Genomic DNA, 21,403 nt, shown 5'->3' with positions numbered 1-21,403 from the left:
GGGCCTCTCTGCGCACGCACAGCTCTGCGAGGGCATCGCCCGTGGGGACAAGGTGCCAGAGCCACCGCGCAGCCACTGCCGGCAGCAGCTCTGTCTGCTGGGCTGTCGACAGCTCCCTGTGCGCTGTGTTCCCAGAGACAGGGGAACCGAGCCGCGGCTGCTGCTGCCTCTGCGCGTTGATCCGTGCTCTCTGACCGTGTCGCTGCAGGTGCTGATTTCCTGCTCCTGGAGGAGCCCCTGTGACTGCCAGGCTCCCGCACTCGGTGTCCACAGTAAAAGGACGTTTTCTCTCTCCTGACTCTGCCTGCGGTGTGATGTTCTGGACGAGCTGGGGGTGTGCATATGCAATAAAAATGTCACCAAAGGGCTGAAAAATACAGCTGTACTGAATCTGTGCAGATGGCCTGCTCCGGTATCTGTTGGAGCTGTGAATGACTCTTTGCTATTTTTTTTTCCAGGGACTTTTATTATTTTAATTAATGATTTCAGGGAACTGATCAAGTTTAGCCCTGTTGTTTTTGAACAGCAAAGTCAAGGCTGATTACCAGTGACCTGACATGGCTTGTAATATGCAACACATCTAATTAAAAACATATCAAATCAAGTTTCTTTCTGTTGTATGTTGTTTATTATTTGAAATCATGTCTTAATATTTTTATTAAAGGCAAAAGAAATAAGTTACTTGCTATCACCATCTGAAGTCATTCCATTACTAAGAGTAAGGCCATTCTAAAGTCAGTCAAACTGGAAATAACAGTACTGCTTTCAGTGCCACAGTAAGCCTTCAGATCGCAGGATGGACCTTCTGTGCCTCTGTTAAAACGCTCCCTCTCTCCTCCCCTTCGAGCTGCAGTCCATTTGGCGGGAGACTGGCCTCTAAACCCTGGAGACCTTGACTGTGAAAGCTGTCCTCTGCATGGGCGTGAGCGTGACCTTGAATGTTGAGACCTGTGTGACCTTGACCGAGAGCGATGCTTTAGACTCTTCCCTTTGCCTCTTCTTGGATACGGCGGCGATGGTGAGCGGGAACGAGAGTAGGAACGCCTTAATGATCGAGAGGAGGAGCACGAGCGGGCAGATCTCGACTTGGAGTAGGTATGTGATCTTCTGCAGCAAGGTGAAGTATTATACGGAGACTTGGACCTTAAAAAAAAAGAAAAAAAAAATAGAAGTTCATTCAAAACAGTCACTCTCGACAGTTTTTTTTCCTCCCAAATTCGGTTAGGGTTTATTCTTCCTGTCTATATGCTCACGTCAAAGATTCACGCAGCTGCCGACATAATGCTACTGCAAATTGCAGAACCTGATGACGTGGGAAAGGTTCTGCTCACCAGACAGAACAGCTGCTGCTTGTTAGTGTGAAAACATGCAGGAAGGGTCAGTCTTTTCCACTCCCCTCTGGCGCATGAACTACCACAGCCACTGATTGATTCAAGGTGGTGTATACTGGCCTTACTGGTACGTGAGCACGCACATTTTTAACGACTCCACCACTACTCGCAGTGCAAATCGTTTTTGTTGCAGTGAGATGCAGAAAGAGCAACTCTGAATGGCTACAGTGCAGTATCAAACATCAGGAAAACAGCATTTAGCCTGAAGTCAGTAAAGCTCCATTTTAAAATGCCAGCTCAGTCTGCTGAACTTCACTACTTCTTTGCCAGTCTGTGCGGGACGTAAAATACTTGCACTGCGCTCCTACAGACAGGACTACTTAACCAACACTTCCAGCCAGCTGTCCTAGCAAAATGCTGCACACACCGCTAGCTCTACCCAGGGACAGTGACCGCATTTCAACAAGAGTCGTATCAAAAAGCTTCTCAACTCGGCCTCTCGTACCAGGACTCAGTGCCACTGCTCTCGGAAAGAGACTGACAGCATCGCCAGCAGAGAGCTAGCCAGACTCCTGCCCCAGCGATTTTTGGGGGTAGAAAACGTCAGCTACCCTGAGTTTTTTCTTCACAAGTTTTTCTGTTCTGATTTTTTAAAGAATCATTTCCCATTATTCTGCGTATGCTCATTAGCATCACGCCTCCTGTCAAAGTCCTTCACCAATTCAAGAGATCCTCAAAAAGATTTCCTTGAAATAATCTTACTGCAAGCACAGATCCCCTTTGTTAAAGCCAATTCCAGTTAAGCCATTTAAAAATTAATTACCATCTGTATTCTCCACAACTATCTGTGCACACTTCTGTCACTATAAATCTGCTGTTGCATCAGTTACGTGTTACAGCCTCATTTCACAGGTTACAAGTAGTAATACACCGAATTTCTGTCCATACTCACAGTTCCCAGCCTGGTCTGGCACCTGCTGGGCGAATTGTACCGGCTCTCGTGGGATGACCTTTGGGAGCGGGGAGAGGAAACAGAACAAAATCCCATTCACTTTACCTGAAGATCATTGATAAAAGAAATTCTAAAGTAATACTGACTTACCAGTGGTGGGGATTGATTGCCTTTGGGGGCCCAGGAGACTCGGTAATGCTGCTTGTCTTAGGACAGCAACCTGATAGCCCTTGTGAAAAAATGCAAAGGGGTGGAAAATAAGCTCCACTACAATAGAGGAATCCCTGCATCTCTTGAAATCAACTTACCTCCTCTTCCAACAAACGGCTCACTGACAGAGAGGAAGATTCAGAACGTTCGGTGGCAGTCACCAGAGCAGGAGAAGATACAGCGGTATTGGCAGCACTACAAAAAAAAACAAACAAACAACCAAATTTTTATGATTCACACAGGGTTTTGAAGAGCTACTTGAAATATAAAGTCCAAGGTGTGAAAAGCCTGACTACTGTAAACTGAAAAAAAAAAAAAATCTACACCAGATATTTTCTTAAGCCAGTTGCGCATGAAAGCATTAGAATATGTAAAGCCCCCACGCTGCATCTCCGTTTTGGAAGATGCGATAACAGCAGCTTTCCGAGGAAAGGTTTGTGTGCTAGTTCAGGGGCTGCCTCAGAGCTTCTTTTGGATTGCGATCCTTTGCGTTCAATGGCACAGAGGAGCCTGACAGGCTTTGGACAGAGCGGCTATTTGCATTCCAGGCATCAGGTGGAAAAAGTTCCTCCTTCAGGGTAAACCTGCACTGAAGGACTGAGAAGGGCACCACACAAGCAACACTGCTAAGAAAATTCTTGCATGAGGCACACGTCCAGCATCTCAAAGTGTCCTCTCTCCGAGCAGAAGCGGCAGCCAGAACTCCCACAATTATCTGGACTGGCACTAGTGACACACAAACTGCCAGCGGGGGAGCTCAAGAAGAAGACTCTAACTGCAGCGTTTTGGTGTCTTTTCTGTTCAGGTTGATCTACAGATTTACTTACTGAAAGGGTCCAGGAGGTGCGACAGGCAGCAGTGGTGGTGGCTGCTGCTGCTGCTGCTGAATCTTCTGAAGGAACCTTGTGGTGTAGCCAGCTCCGGTTTTGAAGTTGTTGACAGCCTGGAGGCAGAAGAACATTTACAAAAAGGTAACAGAAAACTTGAGTACATAGACGGACAAAAGCCTCCAGAGAGTAAAATTCCTTGTGTATTCCTGTAAATGCTATCAATCCTAAAATACATCAACAGACAGATAGAGGAACGCATCCCACTAAACACTGATGTTAATCACTGGTAACCGCGAGTGTCTGCATTTCAGTACTTCAGTGTTAATACCGAGCTGAAAGGGAGGCAATCCTGTTAACCAAAAGCCTGACCTCAATTTGCCAGAGCATCTCTGAAGAGTTGTGAGCTGCTGTAACAACAAACGATGCATTTGAAAAGAACATTTAGCTTTATTCAATTTAGCCTTGCTGAAGGAGCTGTCAATTAATGTTTTCTTCCCTTTCAGCTTTTTGCAGACAAGCTTTGCTTACAAACAGTTTATTTAAAAGTCATCATGTTACCTGGCGTAGGAACTTGTTGGCAGCTAAATCATCAGGAGAAACGCCTGCCTGGTGACACGCTGGGCACGTATGTTCCTCAGATGCCAGCAATGCTGTTCTAATACCTGTGAAAAATTAGAATAATCCAAATAGTTTTTAGCAAAGCTACGGAAATGCTGGGGGTTCTAATCAGCTGTAAAAACACCATACAGTTAATGAGTTACTATGGTCTTCAGTTCAGAGCATGAAGCTATAAAGGTTCCAGAGTGCAGAAGATTTCTAGTACGCAGCAAAGAACTGTACAGTTTTGGTATTTCACTGTTGTCACATCTGAAGATGCAGAGCAGGCTGTGCCTTGATGTTTTGACTGGTCTGTTTTCCCTTGTCTCGTACAGTGAGAAGTCACCCTCCTCAAGGTTAATGAAGAAAACACATCTCAAAAGACCATGAGTAGCTTTGCATTCTGAAGGGTTTAGCTAGCTTTCCCGTGGAGCAGAATGGTCATTAAATGCCCAGTGATCCGTTTGCTGCAGGCTGCAGAAAGTCACCAGAGCTGGCTATGTAACGTTCTACGAGAGAAAGGGCTGCGGACAGACTAAATGCATTGGGTATCTAACGCTGTCAGCACCTGCACAGGTGTGCACTCTTCTCATAGCCGTCCCTCCGCGCGTGAAGAGGATTCAACTGGACAGGTGAAAAGGGGAAGAAGCTTTCTGTCTTTTTTCCCCCTTTGTACAAGAAGAGTCCTTCCCGACTCAGGGTATCCCTAAGTATCAAACAGAACGGGTAACCAAGTAGTTTTGGTATCTCCTCTTTCCGCTTCAGAAGATCAGACGCGATGCACTGAGCTAACAAACAAGGCAGTAACACTCACACTCGTCACAGTAACTGCTGCCGCAGCAGGGAGTAACGGCTGCATCAGTCATTGCGTCTTTGCAGATGAGGCACAGCAGCTCATCCGGAAGGGCATCGGAGGAGGAGGAGGAGGAGGGCAGCTCCTCTGGCACAAAGGGAGGCTTCTCCTTCTTGCCTCGGGCGTAAGCTTCCCTGCGGGAAGGGGAGGGTGGGGGGGGGCAGGGGGTAAGGAAACAGGAAAAAAGTTAAAGGCGGGTAAAGGAAAACTTCTCCAAGCTGTGGATTTTATCAAAGGAAGGTAATAGATGGAATTCTTCTCACTCCACATCAGCCTTCTGAAATGTAGGCATTCAGTTTCAACTACTTTTCTATAGCCACAAGACTAGAAGGGGGAGGGGGAACAATTTTCCTTCTGCAGATCTCTCCCATTTGTTGGATCCACTAAGAAATTAGCTCAGACAAGAAAAATGATTTTTTGACAGCTAGAGAGCAGGTGAAATGAATCCCACCTCTCTTTTTCCAGGGGGTAAGAGTAAATGCAGGCTCACAATAAAGTTAGTCTCCGAGTAATTACATTTTATAAACAAAGGAAGTCTGTGTTACAGCTTCCACCCAAGGAGATCCACGACAGAAAAGCAGAAGTGCTACCAAGTGCTTTTTAAAACAGCCACTCCTGTCAGTACACAGTAGTAGTATTTTCTTAGTTTAGAGCAAGAGGAGAACTTTTGTCTCTTTCACATGTGGGATTTGCTCAAAGTCAGAGGGGGCGGAAACCTCAGTGCAACAGCCACTTGTTAAATTTTGCAAGAAGCCTTTGAAACATAAACCAGAAGCAAAATGAGCTTTCCAAGAGAACGACTCCCACTGTCAACACTACTGAAATGTTTTGCAGAAATACAGAAATGCCATAAGCTGACCCAAGTTCCAGGGGCAGGATCCCGCGATTTTAATACTAGAAAGTATCACAGATTTTAAGGTGAAGATACGACGACAATGCTTCCTCCCTCGTAATCACAGATGCCGGCCAACATGGTTGCATTACCACTCAGACATCTACGCGTGGTTTTTCTCCTTTTGGTCAGTCCACTTAAGGCCATACGTACGCATTAATAATTGGTATTGCGTATTTTCCCGTCTTTGTCAGCATCGCGCCCTTTGTGTTGGGATCTTTCAGCTCAATCAGGAAACTCCTCGGAATTCCTGTGCTCCTTCTCATTCTGGGAGCAGGCACAAAATTTTTGTCCTGTTCAGAAAAGAAATGCAGACATATCTCATCTTAAGGCCCACACTTCAAATGACCTTTCAATGTTGATTTGAAGCAGCAAAAGCCTGTAATCCTCTCCTTTCACCTAGCGTAGGGGTTGCTCAGCTAAAATACTTCTTTTCCTAAATGAATATAGCCAGGATGTTCCGAAGGCTTGAGCAGTGGTTTGCACTCAGTCGACACTCTTTGGCTTAACTTCAGGTTCCTTAAGCGTGAAATATCCCTGAGCTCACCATCCACGCAGGGGAGAGACACAAACCCGCTCCTCCTCCAAAGCGCAGCTCAGAGCCAGAGCTCAATTCCGTGCCCTGAATCGGTCACCAGAGAAACTTCTGTTCTCCGTCCCTATACGAGGGCTGGATTCACACCTCACGCGTGTACAGTCAGTGACTAACGTTCAGTGGCATGAAAACTCAAGCAGAGACTTGTGTAATTAAAACACGCAAATATTCAGTGGATGGGGTCAACAGAATCATCTTGGTTTTATACGGAACACTGGAAACCATGAACTGTCATTAAAAAGAGCTCAAACCAGAAAAATTTACAGTAATAGTGAAATAGATAAAAATAGGCATGAAAATTAACCAAGAAAGATCTGTGCTCATCTTTAATGTCTATGATCCAGAAGAAAGAAAATTTTGCTTTTATCATTCCAGGTTTCCCTTGAATTTTGAGGAGCTTTGCAACACTGCCCTAGAACCTCTGTACTTCACCCCAAGAGAAACAATTCTTAACAGGAGTCTTCGTGCATTTGCCCTGTGACTGCCAAGGTGAAAATATGAAAACCCGAGCAACACCAGAGGTCCCCTGTGGGATTTCTGGAAGAACAGGGACATATTGTGAGCAGCCCAGACACTCTGAATATGGACTTGATCGCTCTGCAGCAGCACAGGCCTCAAGGCCATCGAGAGGCCGGCTGTGGATAAACAGATGCCCCAAGGCCAGCTGCGGGTAAACAGACGTTCTATGAATAGTAACCAATCATAGTCAAGTTCTGCCTATATAATCCGGGTGTTCTATTAATAGACGCTCTATGAATAGTGACCAGTCACAACCGAGTGCTGTACCGAGTGCTGTCCATATAATAAAGATTCTCTGCTAATAAAGGTGACTGTTATGGATCATATTGGTCGAGTCCTCGTTCCCACCGCAACAGTCCCCCACCACCTTACCCCACTTGTCGGGCAGTTCCTTCTATAGTGGCCTGGTTTTCCGTAGTAACGGCAAGGGAACGATGATGGAGGTGGACCCACGGGTCTTTTCATGTAACTGGAGATTTTTGGGGAAAAAAAGAAAAAGGTATGCTATGTCTCTCTTGCTAAAACAAACATCTCTACAACCTTTCCATAATCTCCAAAGAAAAGATTTGGCATTCTCAACACTTACTTGATGGGATCGTACTCCTGGCAAGACTGCACCATCATGGCCTTTATTTTATCCTCTTCGGAAGCATTGGCCGCAGCCAGGTTGGCAGTCTGTTGAGCAGACAGTTATTGGCACACACACTGGAAACACATTTCAGCCCACACAGCAAAGACAACATCACTCATCCCATCCTGCAAAGAACAGCACAGCGCTAGGTGGGGGGCATGAAGACAGCTGCTTCTACAAAAGAGAGTTGTCCTGGAGATGTTCTGGGGAGTCCTCACGCCACAGCATGGTCTTTGTGTACCTGTCAATCTACTTGACAGGAGCATTCTTGGGCACTCCAGTCCTTAGGCTCTGTTCGGGCCTTACAGAAGGACTTGTGTAACCAATCCAATTCTATTCCGAGTGGACTGAACCTGTGTGTAGAAAAACCTGTAGTATTCAGTGTTTTTAAACCGGTTTTTAAGCCCCAGACTATTTGAAGGAGAAGACATCCACTGCACATTTCACTGAGAAAGACGTATGCAAGTATCCTTATTTCCATTTTATGGCATTGAAAGGACACCCAGCTGAAGAGTCGGGGCAGTTGTTTCTGCTTGATGAAATTCAGCTTCAGACACGGAAGCATTAAAAACAATCAAGTTTTTTAAAGTCACTCAGCAAGACAAAAGATTCTTTTCAGTAGAAATTTGACCAAGCTCCCCCCCTGCTAACTTCTTGAACTACTGTAAGAAAAACCTGCACTTTCTTCCAGTTGATTGTGCCCTTTTAATATACAAATTGTAATAGAGCCTTATGCAGAACTAGATCTTCAAATCAGTGAAGCCAGCTGATTTGTTTTAAAGTCCTCTTTGTTCAAATATCTGAAGGGTGGGTGTCAGGAGGATGGGGCCAAGCTCTTTTCAGTGGTGCCCAGTGACAGGACAAGGGGCAATGGGCACAAACTGAGGCACAGGAAGTTCCGTCTGAACACGAGGAAGAACTTCTTCCCTCCGAGGGTGACGGAGCCCTGGAACAGGCTGCCCAGGGAGGTTGTGGAGTCTCCTTCTCTGGAGATATTCAAGACCCGCCTGGACAAGATCCTGTGCAGCCTTCTCTGGGTGACCCTGCTTCGGCAGGAGGGTTGGACTAGATGAACCACAGAGGTCCCTTCCAACCCCTACTATTCTGTGATTCTGTGATTCCAGATACAAGCAGGCTCTAAGGGAGCGACTGTAAATGGTCTGGACCTTCAAGCACCTATCACTGAGATCAGTCACTCGTGGGTTTGGTTTTATACGCGTTCATTCAGAAAAGTGCCCACTCGTTTCAGCGTTGTATTAAATGGTTGTTTCATACACACAATTTTTTCTGAACAGTAACATAATCCAGACCAACATCTTTGAAATCATTTCCATGAACTCTTACAGAAAACTTTATGGATACCTGACTAATTTGTTGGAACCCAAAGAGTTTCCAGAAGACATCCAAAACCCACAAAATATTTCTAGGAATAGACCACAATTCAAGTATGCCCTTTAATACACAGTAATAATAAACCAGAAAACTTTTGACTGTAACACACTGCCTCCACGCTAAGCCGGTCTGCACTGAAGAGGTCAAGTACGTAACAGTTTTGAGCTGCTTTATCTTATGTTCCTGCACTTTTTGGAAATATTTGCGTTTTCCAGAAAGCTGAAATGTGTACACCACTTGGGCAGTGTTTCACATTTTAGAGCCAAACTTCACAGGAGTTTACAGAACCACAGACAGGTTTCGCGACAGCGCTGTTGTCTGTGTTACAGAAACGCCTCTGTTTTGGTTCTTGCAAACCCCACCGAAATGTCCACAACTTACAGGAATTGAATTCTTCGCTGAGAATTGTGGTAGTTTCCAATGCAAAATAATGAAAAGTGTTAGAAACGGTAAACGGCATCTGAGGTTCTTCTTCTTTGTGTCTTGAAGATGAGTAATAGTGCCACATCACGTTGAGTCTGACAAGGTGCTCACCTTCTACCTTCCCAAAGTGGGAGCTTCTCTTTAAAGGACAGTGTCAAAAGATACTCATATTTTAAGATTCAAATAAATATTTTAAACTATTATAAATGAAAGTAATGTTGTGTTCAGATTGAAACAGTGATCCAGCTATAGATCACAGTATAAGATTTAAAAATATGAAGGAAACTCTTTTGATTTTTAAGGATTTGACAAGAATATATATGTACCTTAATAAGCTGGGCCAGAGGAAGAGATGCAGAAGAGTCATCAACCTGTTCACAAAAAATGAAACACATTTTGAAGTTCTACAACCAAAACACAACAATAGTTAACCTCTGCTGTAGTCTGAAAGTCTGCACTATATCCTCTGAGCGTCACTGAAAGAGGCATTTCCAACTTGGTGTGATTTGTACTTGTTCCAAACAAAGTCCAAACCTTTGACAGCCTGAGAGTGCCGATGTGATGAAGGAGAAGAAACTAAAACAACCAAAGCCACTTGAGATCTACTCATTCCTCCAGAATATCTCGGAGAGAGACCCTTGCCAAATGCTCAACACTGCTTAAAAGTCAAAGGAGTAAGGCAGCTGTCAATATTCAGCTAAAAGGGATTTTAAAAAAATTAAGTTTATTTGAGAAGGAAGCGTCACTTCAGGAAACTTTTTTTCAGTGTAGTTTTTAAATGAATCGGTTAATGTCTCATCATTCATAAATGCACAAGGTTAGGCTTCTAAGCACACAGTAGCTGCCTGTCAAAACAAAGTCCAGGCATATCAGCCCTGAGACATGAACGCTGCCCCTCCTGCCAGTAAGTGTAAAAATGCCAAACTCACCGTACCCCACAAAACCCCAATAAAAGCACCAATCCGAAACATTAGCCATAAAAGTAACCCACCACTTTGTCTAGAAAAAACCAAACTGCTCGAAGTGTTGAAATAAATGTGTTTCCCATGACAGAGTAGCCTATAAAATCTGAGAAAACTGATTTCCTGTATTTTATTAGACCACGGGCCATACTGCCCAAATTGGTTTGGAAAGTGTGAGAATTTAATCTTATTCTCCTTGCTGTCAGACCAAAACCAGTTTTTAATGATGATGAAAGCATGGATTCAGAGCACAATCCTGGAATTTTTCTCTCCATTGCAACCACACTCCTCTCTCCCAGATACCTACTGGAGCAGCTGCAGGAATGAAGTCCTCAGGCCGCTTGAGGGCTGCGGTGTTTATTGAGAACTAACATCAAAGTGCAGTTTTTCCAAGGGTAACACTTATCTGGTTGTTTTTCCAGGATATTGAATTCCATTATGCCACCAGCAGCAGTACAGCTTACACTGGTAAAACGATGCCAGAAAGACACTCAAATCACATGCAGAACGGCAAAAAGAGACCGTCTTTCCATCTCAAGACTGACCAGAGGATTCGACTTCCCTTCTCTTCAGAACATTTTGTACCTAGTTCTGTTAAAAAGGAAGCCGGATCGTGTATTTTGAAGCTTCACGCTCCACATGACACTGCTTTTTACATGTGGAAAGACAGGCCTATGTTCTCTCACGGAAGCACAACCATTATAATTCTGTGGTTTTTCAGAAGCAAACAAGAAATTAGGAAAGCTCTCTGTTGGAGTCTAGCATTGAACAGTCTCCTCTTGACCAGTAATTGAAACACAGCTGTTCATAAACTATTACCTAGTTTGCGTTTTTTGCCAGGAAGCAGTTGTTATGTGGCCTGCAGGATATGGTCTAATTTCTTAAAGGAGGTAATAGCACTCCTTTCTACTAAACAGTTCTCAAAATCAGAAAATAGGTAACTTGGGTACTATTTACTGTGTTTGTCCAACAGCCATCTTCCAATGATCCCACAATCTTGTGCCTTTTTTCCCTTGAAATTTCTACTATAGTATTTCCTGCCAGTTCCTCCAATCAGTCAAGTAGAAAAAACATCTCTGCGAAAGCTGTATACAACCTTAAGAAAATACTGCAGAAGAATTTGAAAAAAACCCCAAACACCCAAAATCAACAGTCAATATATTAACTCCCATTTCCAACAGAAGGCTAAAAAGGAACTGACATAAAGCGAGTGGGAAGGGGCACAGAAAATAGGAGGAAAAGGCTAACCTCACTGCTGGAGGGCTACATTTAGATTACAGTGCTTTCCTAAAACCTGATAGCCTGACTGCACTCAAACTTCAGCCAGGAAGGATCACCGTTGTGCTTGACAAGCGCTCAGACAATGGCCAGGACTCTCTGCATTTCTGCAGCCTCTGAGGACAAATACCACCTCGAGATCCTCGCAGTCTGAAATAGGAACACTAAATCAACAAGTATCCACTTCCTCGCTCTGGCTGTAGTAACAGTGGGACAGCAGCGCACATTTGGAAGTGTAGAATGATAGCTAACAGAAGAGCAAGACAAGGAAGAAATGTTCAAAGTATAAGTTCTTGTGCATGCTCTTCTAAAAAACATCGTAACTCCTTTTAATTTTGCTGCTTTACTGTTCTACAGTAATTGACAAGCTGTCCAGTGACTTCTTCCTACCACACTAAGATGCAGGTTCTCCTTGGAAATGTGTACAGAAATATGTGTATTAAAAACAAACAAACAAACAAAAACCCCAAACCCCACACTTTAGACTAAGACCTGAGCTAACTTTAAGAATAAAGCTAGTTGTGTCTCCAGCACTAGCAGCACCTGAGGCTGCAGCGCTTTTACAGTGCAAGAGGGAGAGGGGACTTGTAAAGAGAGACGCACGGCTTGCACCTTGGCTTGACAACCCAAATCAGGGACAGTCAGAGCGAACAAGAAGGGCATGGTTTTGCTTTGTCCTTCACTACCTTTCATTAGTTCTATCTCACACTAAGTCTTCTCTCCCGCTCCAGGATTGTTTGGTTGTTTTTTTGTTGTTTTTTTCTGAGACGTCTCTGTTAGCTTATGGGAAAATGCTCCTTCGAAAGGTAATACGGACATGCCAGGGAACACGCGAGGCTAAAAGAATGTGAACTTTATTTATGAGCTTGGGACTTGTCTTTATAGGCATGGCAGTAAACAAAGAGAAAAATACTGTTTTCAAGAAATAAAACCCCATCTGAATTATATCAAATACCATAAACGTGGTTTATGTAAATGCATGAAATTAACTACGAGGGCCAGTTCAACTTACTCAAAGTCACAATAGAGAGGCACTGATGTCCAAAAAGGAATTTGAACCCACCAGTGGTAGAATTGCAGAAGTCAGGTTTAGACTTGGTGTTTTTAGACCTACATACAAAAAGTTTTCCATATGAAGTTGATTGCATACCATTGCAAGGAAATCAGAGGCTGTATTCTTCAGAGAACATAGACCCAGAGTTCATGAGTTTCTGATTTAAATTATCCTAACAGCTAATCAAGTGATCAGATCCAGTGATCCAGGGTTAGTGTAATGCCTCACATGATTCTAGTGAAGAAAAAGCAGTCATACTTCAAATAAAGATGAAAAATACAAATCACCACATAGTAAGTTTTTTACCATAAGGGCTGTTTTGACATGCATAGTTACACATAGTCGTCGAGCCAAATGGCAAATCAAGGTCTAGACCATTACCAGTTCGATATTTCCTTGTGTTACTTGTTTCTATTTCAGCAGCAGAACGACAGTGCTTTGAAACCTGAAGAGCAATGCTGCCCCTTTTCCAAATATATCTTCAAAGCGGTGGCATACTAAAGAAAGGCTGAACCTTTGGGAAATTAAAGCAGCGTCCAACCCTGAAGTCACCCACACCCAAAAACGGACAGCAGGCAGAAGTTAGGAAAAAGGACAGGGCTCTTACCCACAAAAGCACCAGGCTCTAACCTGCTGCCAGAATTTGTACATTCTGCTTTATATGCTTTCATTTGCAGGCAAACTGTGAAACTAAACTGCTTCATCAGATAAAGTGGAAAGATTAGATGCAGAACGTGATAATCCCATTTACATTCACGCCAATCTATGAAAGACATTGATGTACTCAGCGGGGCCCAAACAATATCATTTCAATTACACAGGCTTAAGAACAAATACCCACTTTTTAAGGACGTGAAAAGAAATCATTTAGCTGCAAGAACTGGCCTCAAAACATATCAGGTAAGTTGGGGTTTGTATTTGTTTGAACCCCCAAGGTAGAAGTAAGAAACAGGACACCAGGTTTAACAATAATAGGTTCTCCATGGTTTTTGATAACATTGTCAAAAAACATTAGGCAAAAAAAAAGTATTTAAAAACAAAAGCTAAGTGATACAACATGAAAATGGAAAAAAATACACTCCAAACAATTCTTCTTGCAAGAAACAAAAAGCACACAACAAGCTATGCAAGCGTTCATTTAACCAGCTACAGACAGACAGGTGTAGAACATGGCACCGCGCTCAGCTGTGCAAACCTCGAACCTATGTGATCTAAAAATGATCCTGCATTATCTGTGCAACACAAAATCATACAGGAAGTATTCCAGCATATTCAATATGAAATACAATGCATCAGTAGGCACAAATACCAATATTCACATTAGAACTGTGCCAGTGATGGCATTCCTCAGCTTTTACTATGCTGAATCGAATACAGTGCATTTACAGCATATACCATGTTTTAAGGCAATGTGTGGAAAATTAGCACAAGGCTACACCGTTTAGAATTAAATGCAGTTTTACAGAAAAAAAGTGTGAGATTGGTTTTTTACGTACTGCTTTTGATGTTCCACTCCCTGGCTCAGTTCGACTTCTGGAAGAAGAAATAAAGGTGATCAGAAGTTAAAATAAAGCACTTGTACCCAGCTTAAAGCAGTGAAAGCAGATTACAGAACCTGAAAACCAAAACAATGTGTTCTGATAGTCTAGTGAATGTCGAAATGTATTTGTATCCAGAAACTGGTCTCTCTTGGGACATGCAGCGCAACTAAAACAAAACCCCTAAGTCACATGTCTACTTCATCACAAATTACTCTAAGAGTTCTAAACTTCTTGTTTGCACGGGTCACCAGCTGGCAAGCCTTGGTCTTTCCTCTATAGGCTCGTGTGCAAAAATACCCAGATTTGGGGCGTAAGAACACTTGCCATATCCCACCCCCCTCCCCCAAATGCAAGAACTAGTCAAACACTGAGAATCAGACTCTTTGGAGGATGGAGCAGATGGTAAGTTTACACTACAATGCAAATGCCTCTCTCTCTCTACTACAAAAGCAGTAAAAGCAAACACAGAGAATAAGGAATCTCTCCACACAGAGGAAACGGGATCTACAGCTTGGGTCTCAGAACAATCAAGCCCAAGAACAAACCCAACAGCATCATCTTAAAAGTTACCATTGTTGGAGTTTGAACCCCATGTCCCAGCAGGCCTAAAAATGTCTGTCTGCTTTGGTGGACACAGGTTAAAATCCACCTCATTCCACCAAAACCTAACAGCAGCTTTAGCAGGAGAGGTACAACCTGAACGCCTCTGTGAACTGACGTCCATAAACCAAGTTAACACCCTGAAACCCCTAACCGAGCAGGCAATGCTTTACAGATACCTACGCAGCATGTGTTTTGCTGATAGCTCTGAGTCCTCTGGCAGGGATTCTTCTGACAATAACTGATGAGTTCTTCGGAATCAGGGCATTATCGTCAGTGTATTCTGAAAAAAACATGAATTCAGAAAAAAAACCTTTGTGAATTCATAGGAATGTATATTCGTATGTAATTACATAGCACTTCAGAGAATACCTTTACAGCTATGAAAGCAACATTTTATATGTAACATCACGCTTTTGTTGTCTCAAACACACTAACAGTACATTTCAAGTAATCTTTGGGTTTGATCATCAAACACAAGCAGCAAAATCTTTTTCTTTTTTTTAAAAGTAGTTTCAATGCCAACAACAAAAGGGTCTCAGAGGTCACAAAAAGAGAGTCTGCTAATGCATGAAGTTCTTTCCTGATGGAGATTCAGTTGCTTTTGCTTCTGGTAGGCTACAAAACCAGTAGATCTTTGGAGAAAAACAAGGTCTCCCCTGCAGAAACCAGATTGTAACATCTGACTGGCTTGCCCTGCAACAAAACAGGCGCTTGGCTAAAGCATGAAGCTCTGTGCCATTGCCTTCCAAGGTGTTCACTAAAAGTGATTTCCTTCTGCTGCCAGTGCTCAGGACTGACAGAACAGAGAGGAGAGCCTGCCAACTCTGCTTCTGCGAGCTTAATCCGTCAACAGCCACACTTATCAGCTGGGCAGTGCTTCACATTTCAACGGAAACTGTTGGGGTTTAACGCAGCAGCCAGCAACGAGGTCCCGACAGCCGCTCGCTCACTCCTCCCCTTCCCCCCCAGTGTGATGGGGAGCAGAAATGGACAGAAGGGGAAACTCAGGGGCTGAGATAAAGACAGTTTAATAAGACAACAAAGGAAATACTACAGCTACTACTGCTACTGAATATGCAAAACAAACTCTATACAATACAATGTTCCCACCACCTAATGACCGATTCCCAGCCAGTTCCCCAGCAGCGATCACAGAACCTGGAACTTGCAGATTTCATGAATTTTGCAAAATTCCTGCTGAAGACCAAACTCCTGCAAAAGTTCGAACTCCCAGACAGGAGAGGATGCCAACTCATAGAAAAGCGAATTAAAGAAAAAGGATGCCTACCCCCCTGCTAGCCACCCTTACAAATTGAGCGTGCCATCCCTGGCATGGAATATTTCCGCTGCCCAGCTTGGGCTGGCTGTGCTCCCTCCCAGCTCCTGCGCACCTGCTTGTCAGCTGAGCATGGGAGACTGGAAAAGTCCCTGACTTCATAGCAATGACTGAAAACATCCGCATTGTCAGCACTGTTCTCCTACTAAATCCAAAGCACAGCAGCTACTGGGAGGAAGATTAACTCTATCCAAGCTAAAACCAGGACAGTAATGAAACTGCAGTGCTAGGATTTGAATCACAGAGGCTTTTTTTTGTTGGGGCTTTTTTCAGCTTGCTTTCACAAGGAAGGCAGAATTGGCTCAAAGTAAAGCTGTCTCTCCCCTCTTAAGCTAATCGTCTAGTTTGAATTAACCAAAGGGATGTGAATTCTTTCGATTCACTTTTCGCAGAGCAGAGACACTCAAACTAAATCACTTACAAAGACAGGCTTTAACAGCCTTTCGAAAACAGAGTGTGCCTGAAGCTCTCCATGCTTTGCCTTGGCTTTCACCACGCTAGTCTTCTGCAGAGGAGGGAAGCCTTGTGACCTTTTATATAAAGCCCAAACAAAAAAAAACACTACCTGTGACACTTCGACTGAATAAGCTTAAAATGCAAAGGCCTCTCCACGAGAACAGTGTTTATCTTGTTCTTACACAAGCTGGATAAGATTAAATCTTCTAAAGCACTGTCAGCAGCCATTCCCTGTAATCTGCCGACGGTCTTCAATATCAAAAGCCCTTACCCTGACAGACGAATCGGAACGATACTCTGAAAACCAAAGATGATGTATGTCTAGTCAAGCTCCGTCAGGGTGGTTTTACTCAGTGATCACACACAGAACAGGAATATTTCACAATTTACACTCCATTTTTCAGCATATTATTCCTACAGGCAGGAACCTCTCTCAGACCAAAACATACCTATCAGAAGACAGTATTTCAACAACGAAATGAAAATTTTACTTCTATTTCCAAATGATGGAATCCTTCTTCAGAAAACTGGGAAATCTTTGAGACAAAACTAATTTCTGATCTTAACCCCTACGGAGCCGAACAGCAAGCTTCCTCGGGACTTTGGAGCAGTTTCAAATCATAGGAGAAAGGACTACTAATGACAAAAACAGAAGCTTTTACAGAAGTGCTAGCCTGAAGCCAACAGCTGGAGCTCTTCTCAAAAGGAAAATCTCACCACCACACAGCCACTGTCAAGAAAGGCCTGCCCTGGGGCTGTGTGATGGAGCAGGAGCTCAAACAGCTGTCGGGCCCAGACAAACCACTGCCAGGAGATCGTGCCAGCTGCAGTTCTCAAAGCCCAAAGCAGCTGCTTCTACCTGCTGAACGGAGTCACACAGAGCACTCCTTTTGGTCCACACCACAAACCACTGGACTGAGATTCCAGAGACGGAGGATAAGCAACAGCGGCTCCACAAAAAGACAGGAGTTTGCTGTGCCTGTGCCGGACTGAGGATGGTGGTTGTTCTGCGGATGACTACAAAGGGTAGCACCTCTCCGAGAAAGAGACTGAATATATGAGGATAGCTGGATATGACTAAATATTTTAAAGCACTGTCAGCAGCCATTCCTTGTAATCTGCCTACTGGCATCTCCCAGCAGGAACCTGTTCCCCGAGGGCAGCAGCATCCCCTGGCAGAGACTTGGCAACTCCCAGGACCTACAAAGTAGCGTCCCTCGGCCTCACCACACACCTCAACCTCTGCAAAGTGAGCAGTGACCTCCTGCGCAACAAGGCGACTTTTCACACGTGTCCAAGCAGAGCTCCAACAGAAATACTCAGCAAGCTGGAGGTAACAACATGGGTGATTCCTACTCCCTTTGAGCACAAAACTTGTTTTACTGCCAGTGACGGACAGTGAGTGGCTACTGGGCTTTTCTCAATCTGACCTGAGATTAAAACTAAGGATTCAATTCAGCAAGCTTGCAAAAGCAAAGGAAGATTTGGATGTTATAGTAAAGTCAGGAGCAGAAGAGACAGAACAGTCAGGAAAGAAGTATTTCAAGGAACGAGTGGAGGCAGGCAAGTTAACAGCTACTTTGACTGCTGCCTCATGATGACTTAGAAAGCTTAAATTAACAACTGCATTAGTATCCACAACCTTCTTCCTGCAAAAAAGTACAAACAACTCAAGCCACGCTCTGAAATTTATACTGCTTCACATTTAATGCACCACTTAAAAATTCCATTTTTCAATTCACCTATAATTCTAAAAATCTGCTAGTTTTAATAATTTGGGTCATATATACGGTATAAACAGGTTACTGAAAAAAGTTCCTACTTTCTTTTATGGCCTGCTTTAATCCACCATTTTGATGCTGACAGCATTGCAAAGGCATCTCTCTGAGCACTGTCTAGAGAAGTATTTTCACTCCGATAAAGGACAGAAGCTCAGCAGAAGTCATCAGAAGGCAAGCCTACATGCGAAACGACAAAGAAAAGCCTTTATTAGGCTTGGATGTCTTGCTCACCAGCTGTTACGTGACTGGGGAAGCGATCTGCAGAGTAAGAGATCAAAATGACTGCTGACATGCCAGACTGCCTCGACCAGAAAACAGGGTACTTCCCAAGAACACATTTTCTCCCTGCTGCTTAAAAATATGCTTTCTCCTCATCTCATTTTTCAACTCTGTTCTAATCAGCACCACTTGCACACTTTGTGACAAACCAGTCCTCTGTGTCGCTGGCACTGCCTCGAAACATCCTGATTAATAGACTGGACTGCTATTTCTGCATTTTCAGCTTCCACCAAAAGAGGATCCCAACCACAGTTGGTATCTCATCCTTGCTTGAATTAGCTAGTGCAGTAGGCCAGATGCTTCATGGAACTTTGATTTGCATTATGATTATACAGTACTGTGCTCCAAAAGAGCACCTGCATTGCTTTGAAAGGATGAGTCAATAAAATCTAACATACTTTCAGTCATTAATCTGATTACACAGACTGCCTGATGCCTTAATGCCTTATTGGCATGGCTTGCCACTTCAGCGTGTGACTGGGAAAGCGAAAGCCGAGCTGGACACCCCGTGGTAATGAACTAAAAGACACCTGCCCTAAGCCCCTGGCCAAGGGACACTGACCTCGCTGACCGCACAGCCCCGAGAGGTCCCAGCCCTGCTGGGGACAGAGCCCGAGCAGCTCCTTCCCAGACAGACCTTGCATGGGCTCCACTGAAACATCATGGTTTTGGAATGGGCACACGGCTTACCCTCAGTTCACCCAGGGAAACGGGGAACTCCAAACCCTTTAGGAAGGCTCCACACAGCAATGCTGCCTGGCAGCCCAGGAATTAATTGCACGCTGAGGCGTAACCAAAGAAATCCCCCACACTAGCACATCAACAAAACGGCACGGGGAAGGGCAAGCCTTAAAAGCTGCTGAAGTGTCTGCTCTGAAATGCTCAGTTTGCGCAGTCTTGAAGACAGCAGCTGTGAGGCCAAATGGTTTCACTCAGAGTTAGCACGAGGTTTTCTGAAGACATCACATCGTGGCACTACTACAGCTCTCAAGTGCGTGCTGCAACACTGAACTCCAGCAACGGCTGACTTCAAGAGACAGTCTGCCAAGAGCACTGTTCTTCCCTAAAACTATTCATCTAAGGCCAGTTCAGACGCCCATTTTGGTGTTACAGTTTGTTGATTTTGCCTGATAAGCAGAACAGCACATTCTCCAAGTGTTCTGAGTCAGAATGTTACAGAAACCTGAGTCACGGAGTTTGCAGTTCTTCCACAATAATGTGAAAACATCTGTTATAAAAGACAGGTCATGAAATTCACATCAAATTTAATAGAGGCAAGTTAAAATGCATCATTCCTGAGAACAGGCTTTTGGAAGGGAATTCTGCCTTTACAGAACACGCGTCTATAGGAAGCAGGGAAGAGGGCACGCCAAACCCCCACACCCCCACTTTTTAAAACAGGTCCTGATTATCCCCACAGATATCCTCCCAAACCTTTTTAGCATTTTACCTAGAAGAATTCCAGGACACCAAAGCTTCTGTGAGCGCTAAATGTCGCCCATCAACCACATATTCCTCCATGCCTAGCTCTGCTCTAAAGCACGGATCCAAAGGCCGTCGTCAGAACAGCAGCCCCAAACAAACAGCTCTGTGAGGCCTCAACACAAGTCACAGCTACCGGTCGTGGCTGAATGGCATTACCGCTGCCCACCCCGCGTATCCCCGGTGCCGCTGGCCCTCCTGATCCCCCGCACGCTGGCGGGACGAGCCCCAGGCTGACTCACGCTACGCTGAGTTGAGCTGCAAAGAGCAGAGCGGGGCTCCCGCAGGCTGCAGCCCCATGCGGTGGTCTGCAACTCCACCAGCCGGGCGGTCCCCGAGGCCCCGTGCCCGCCGCCCCACTCACCTTCTTTGCTCTGGGCGTCGGTGATCTGCAGGTCGCAGTTGGATGCCTTCAGCTGCTCGCGGCCCATGATCTGGCACTTGAGGTCATGCAGGGAGATGTGGAGGCCGTGGAAGCTGATGGTATCAAAGTCCAGTTTGGCAGAGAACTTGTAGTGCACGCCAGGCATGGCTGGGGCCAGGCGGTGCCTGCTCCGCGACGGCGTCTGCTGGTGGGCGGGAGGACGATGGGGAGAGGCCTCCGCGGCCCCGGCTCAGCCTTGGCTCCCTCTCGTGCACCCAGCGCTGCCAGGCACGACCGCTGGCGACGGCACCAACAGAACCCCTGCCTCAGGGTTCCAGTGAGGGGTTTCCCGGCCGACAGCCGCAAGCACGTCACTGTGCACACAATGGCACACGGCAACCACCCCCCGCGCCTCATGTGACCCAGCACATTGTGACAAAAGGCCCCGTCACACGGGCGGGGAGTCCTGCCCTCTTCCTCCTAACACCTCTGAGAGCCATATTACCTAAATATAATAAAAAAGGCTTGTTGTAGTCTGGCAGGGCTAACGAGGGAGCTTCCACGACTGCTGGGTTTACATCTTTCAATGCCTTTTGGGCTGCCAGAGTCCGGAAACCCTCCGCATTTCCTCTTTAACCAAGGGATAGAGGTTTTTGCTCTTTGTGTCTGTTTGTTTCTCCTGTTAATGGGGATTTGGAAGCCTAGGTTTTCACGTGGTAGCCTGGCTTATAAGCCTGTGGCGGAATACGGATTATACGTATTCATTCCAGAAGTCGGCCATAGCCACAGTCCAAACTCCAGCAGCAGAGGCAAACAAGCCTGGCTGTTGGATATGCACCAAAGCCCACCCTCTACCAGAAACCACCTCTCCTTGCTATCTGTCCCCTTAAAGTCTCAGTGGGACCAGGACAGGTACTGCATTATGAATCTTCACTGAAGAAAGCAAGCATACCGCCCTTATGCCAGGAGGGGTTTGTCTGTAGTCTGAAAGGAGACACCTGCATTTGCCTGGAAAGCCAACCTATGGACCAGCTTACCCGCT

At 44.9% G+C, this 21,403-nt stretch overlaps 1 protein-coding gene across 1 annotated transcript; it reads right to left on the bottom strand.

The window, feature by feature from the left end:
- Window positions 1-6,261: 6,261 nt before the first annotated feature.
- On the bottom strand, window positions 6,262-20,527 carry LOC142360185 (E3 ubiquitin-protein ligase RBBP6-like). Its single transcript, XM_075412423.1, has 7 exons — window positions 20,362-20,527; window positions 14,844-14,943; window positions 14,016-14,052; window positions 9,552-9,596; window positions 7,366-7,454; window positions 7,152-7,248; window positions 6,262-6,324 (listed from the first exon to the last, which is right to left on the bottom strand). The coding sequence occupies exons 1-7, from the start codon at window positions 20,525-20,527 to the stop codon at window positions 6,262-6,264; spliced, it is 597 nt and encodes a 198-aa protein (XP_075268538.1).
- Window positions 20,528-21,403: the final 876 nt, after the last annotated feature.

Source organism: Opisthocomus hoazin, unplaced genomic scaffold (genome assembly GCF_030867145.1).
Source record: "Opisthocomus hoazin isolate bOpiHoa1 unplaced genomic scaffold, bOpiHoa1.hap1 HAP1_SCAFFOLD_53, whole genome shotgun sequence".
NCBI lineage: Eukaryota > Metazoa > Chordata > Aves > Opisthocomiformes > Opisthocomidae > Opisthocomus > Opisthocomus hoazin.
The sequence above is the reverse complement of the archived record's forward strand: the minus strand, read 5'-3'. Positions and strand labels throughout refer to the sequence as shown.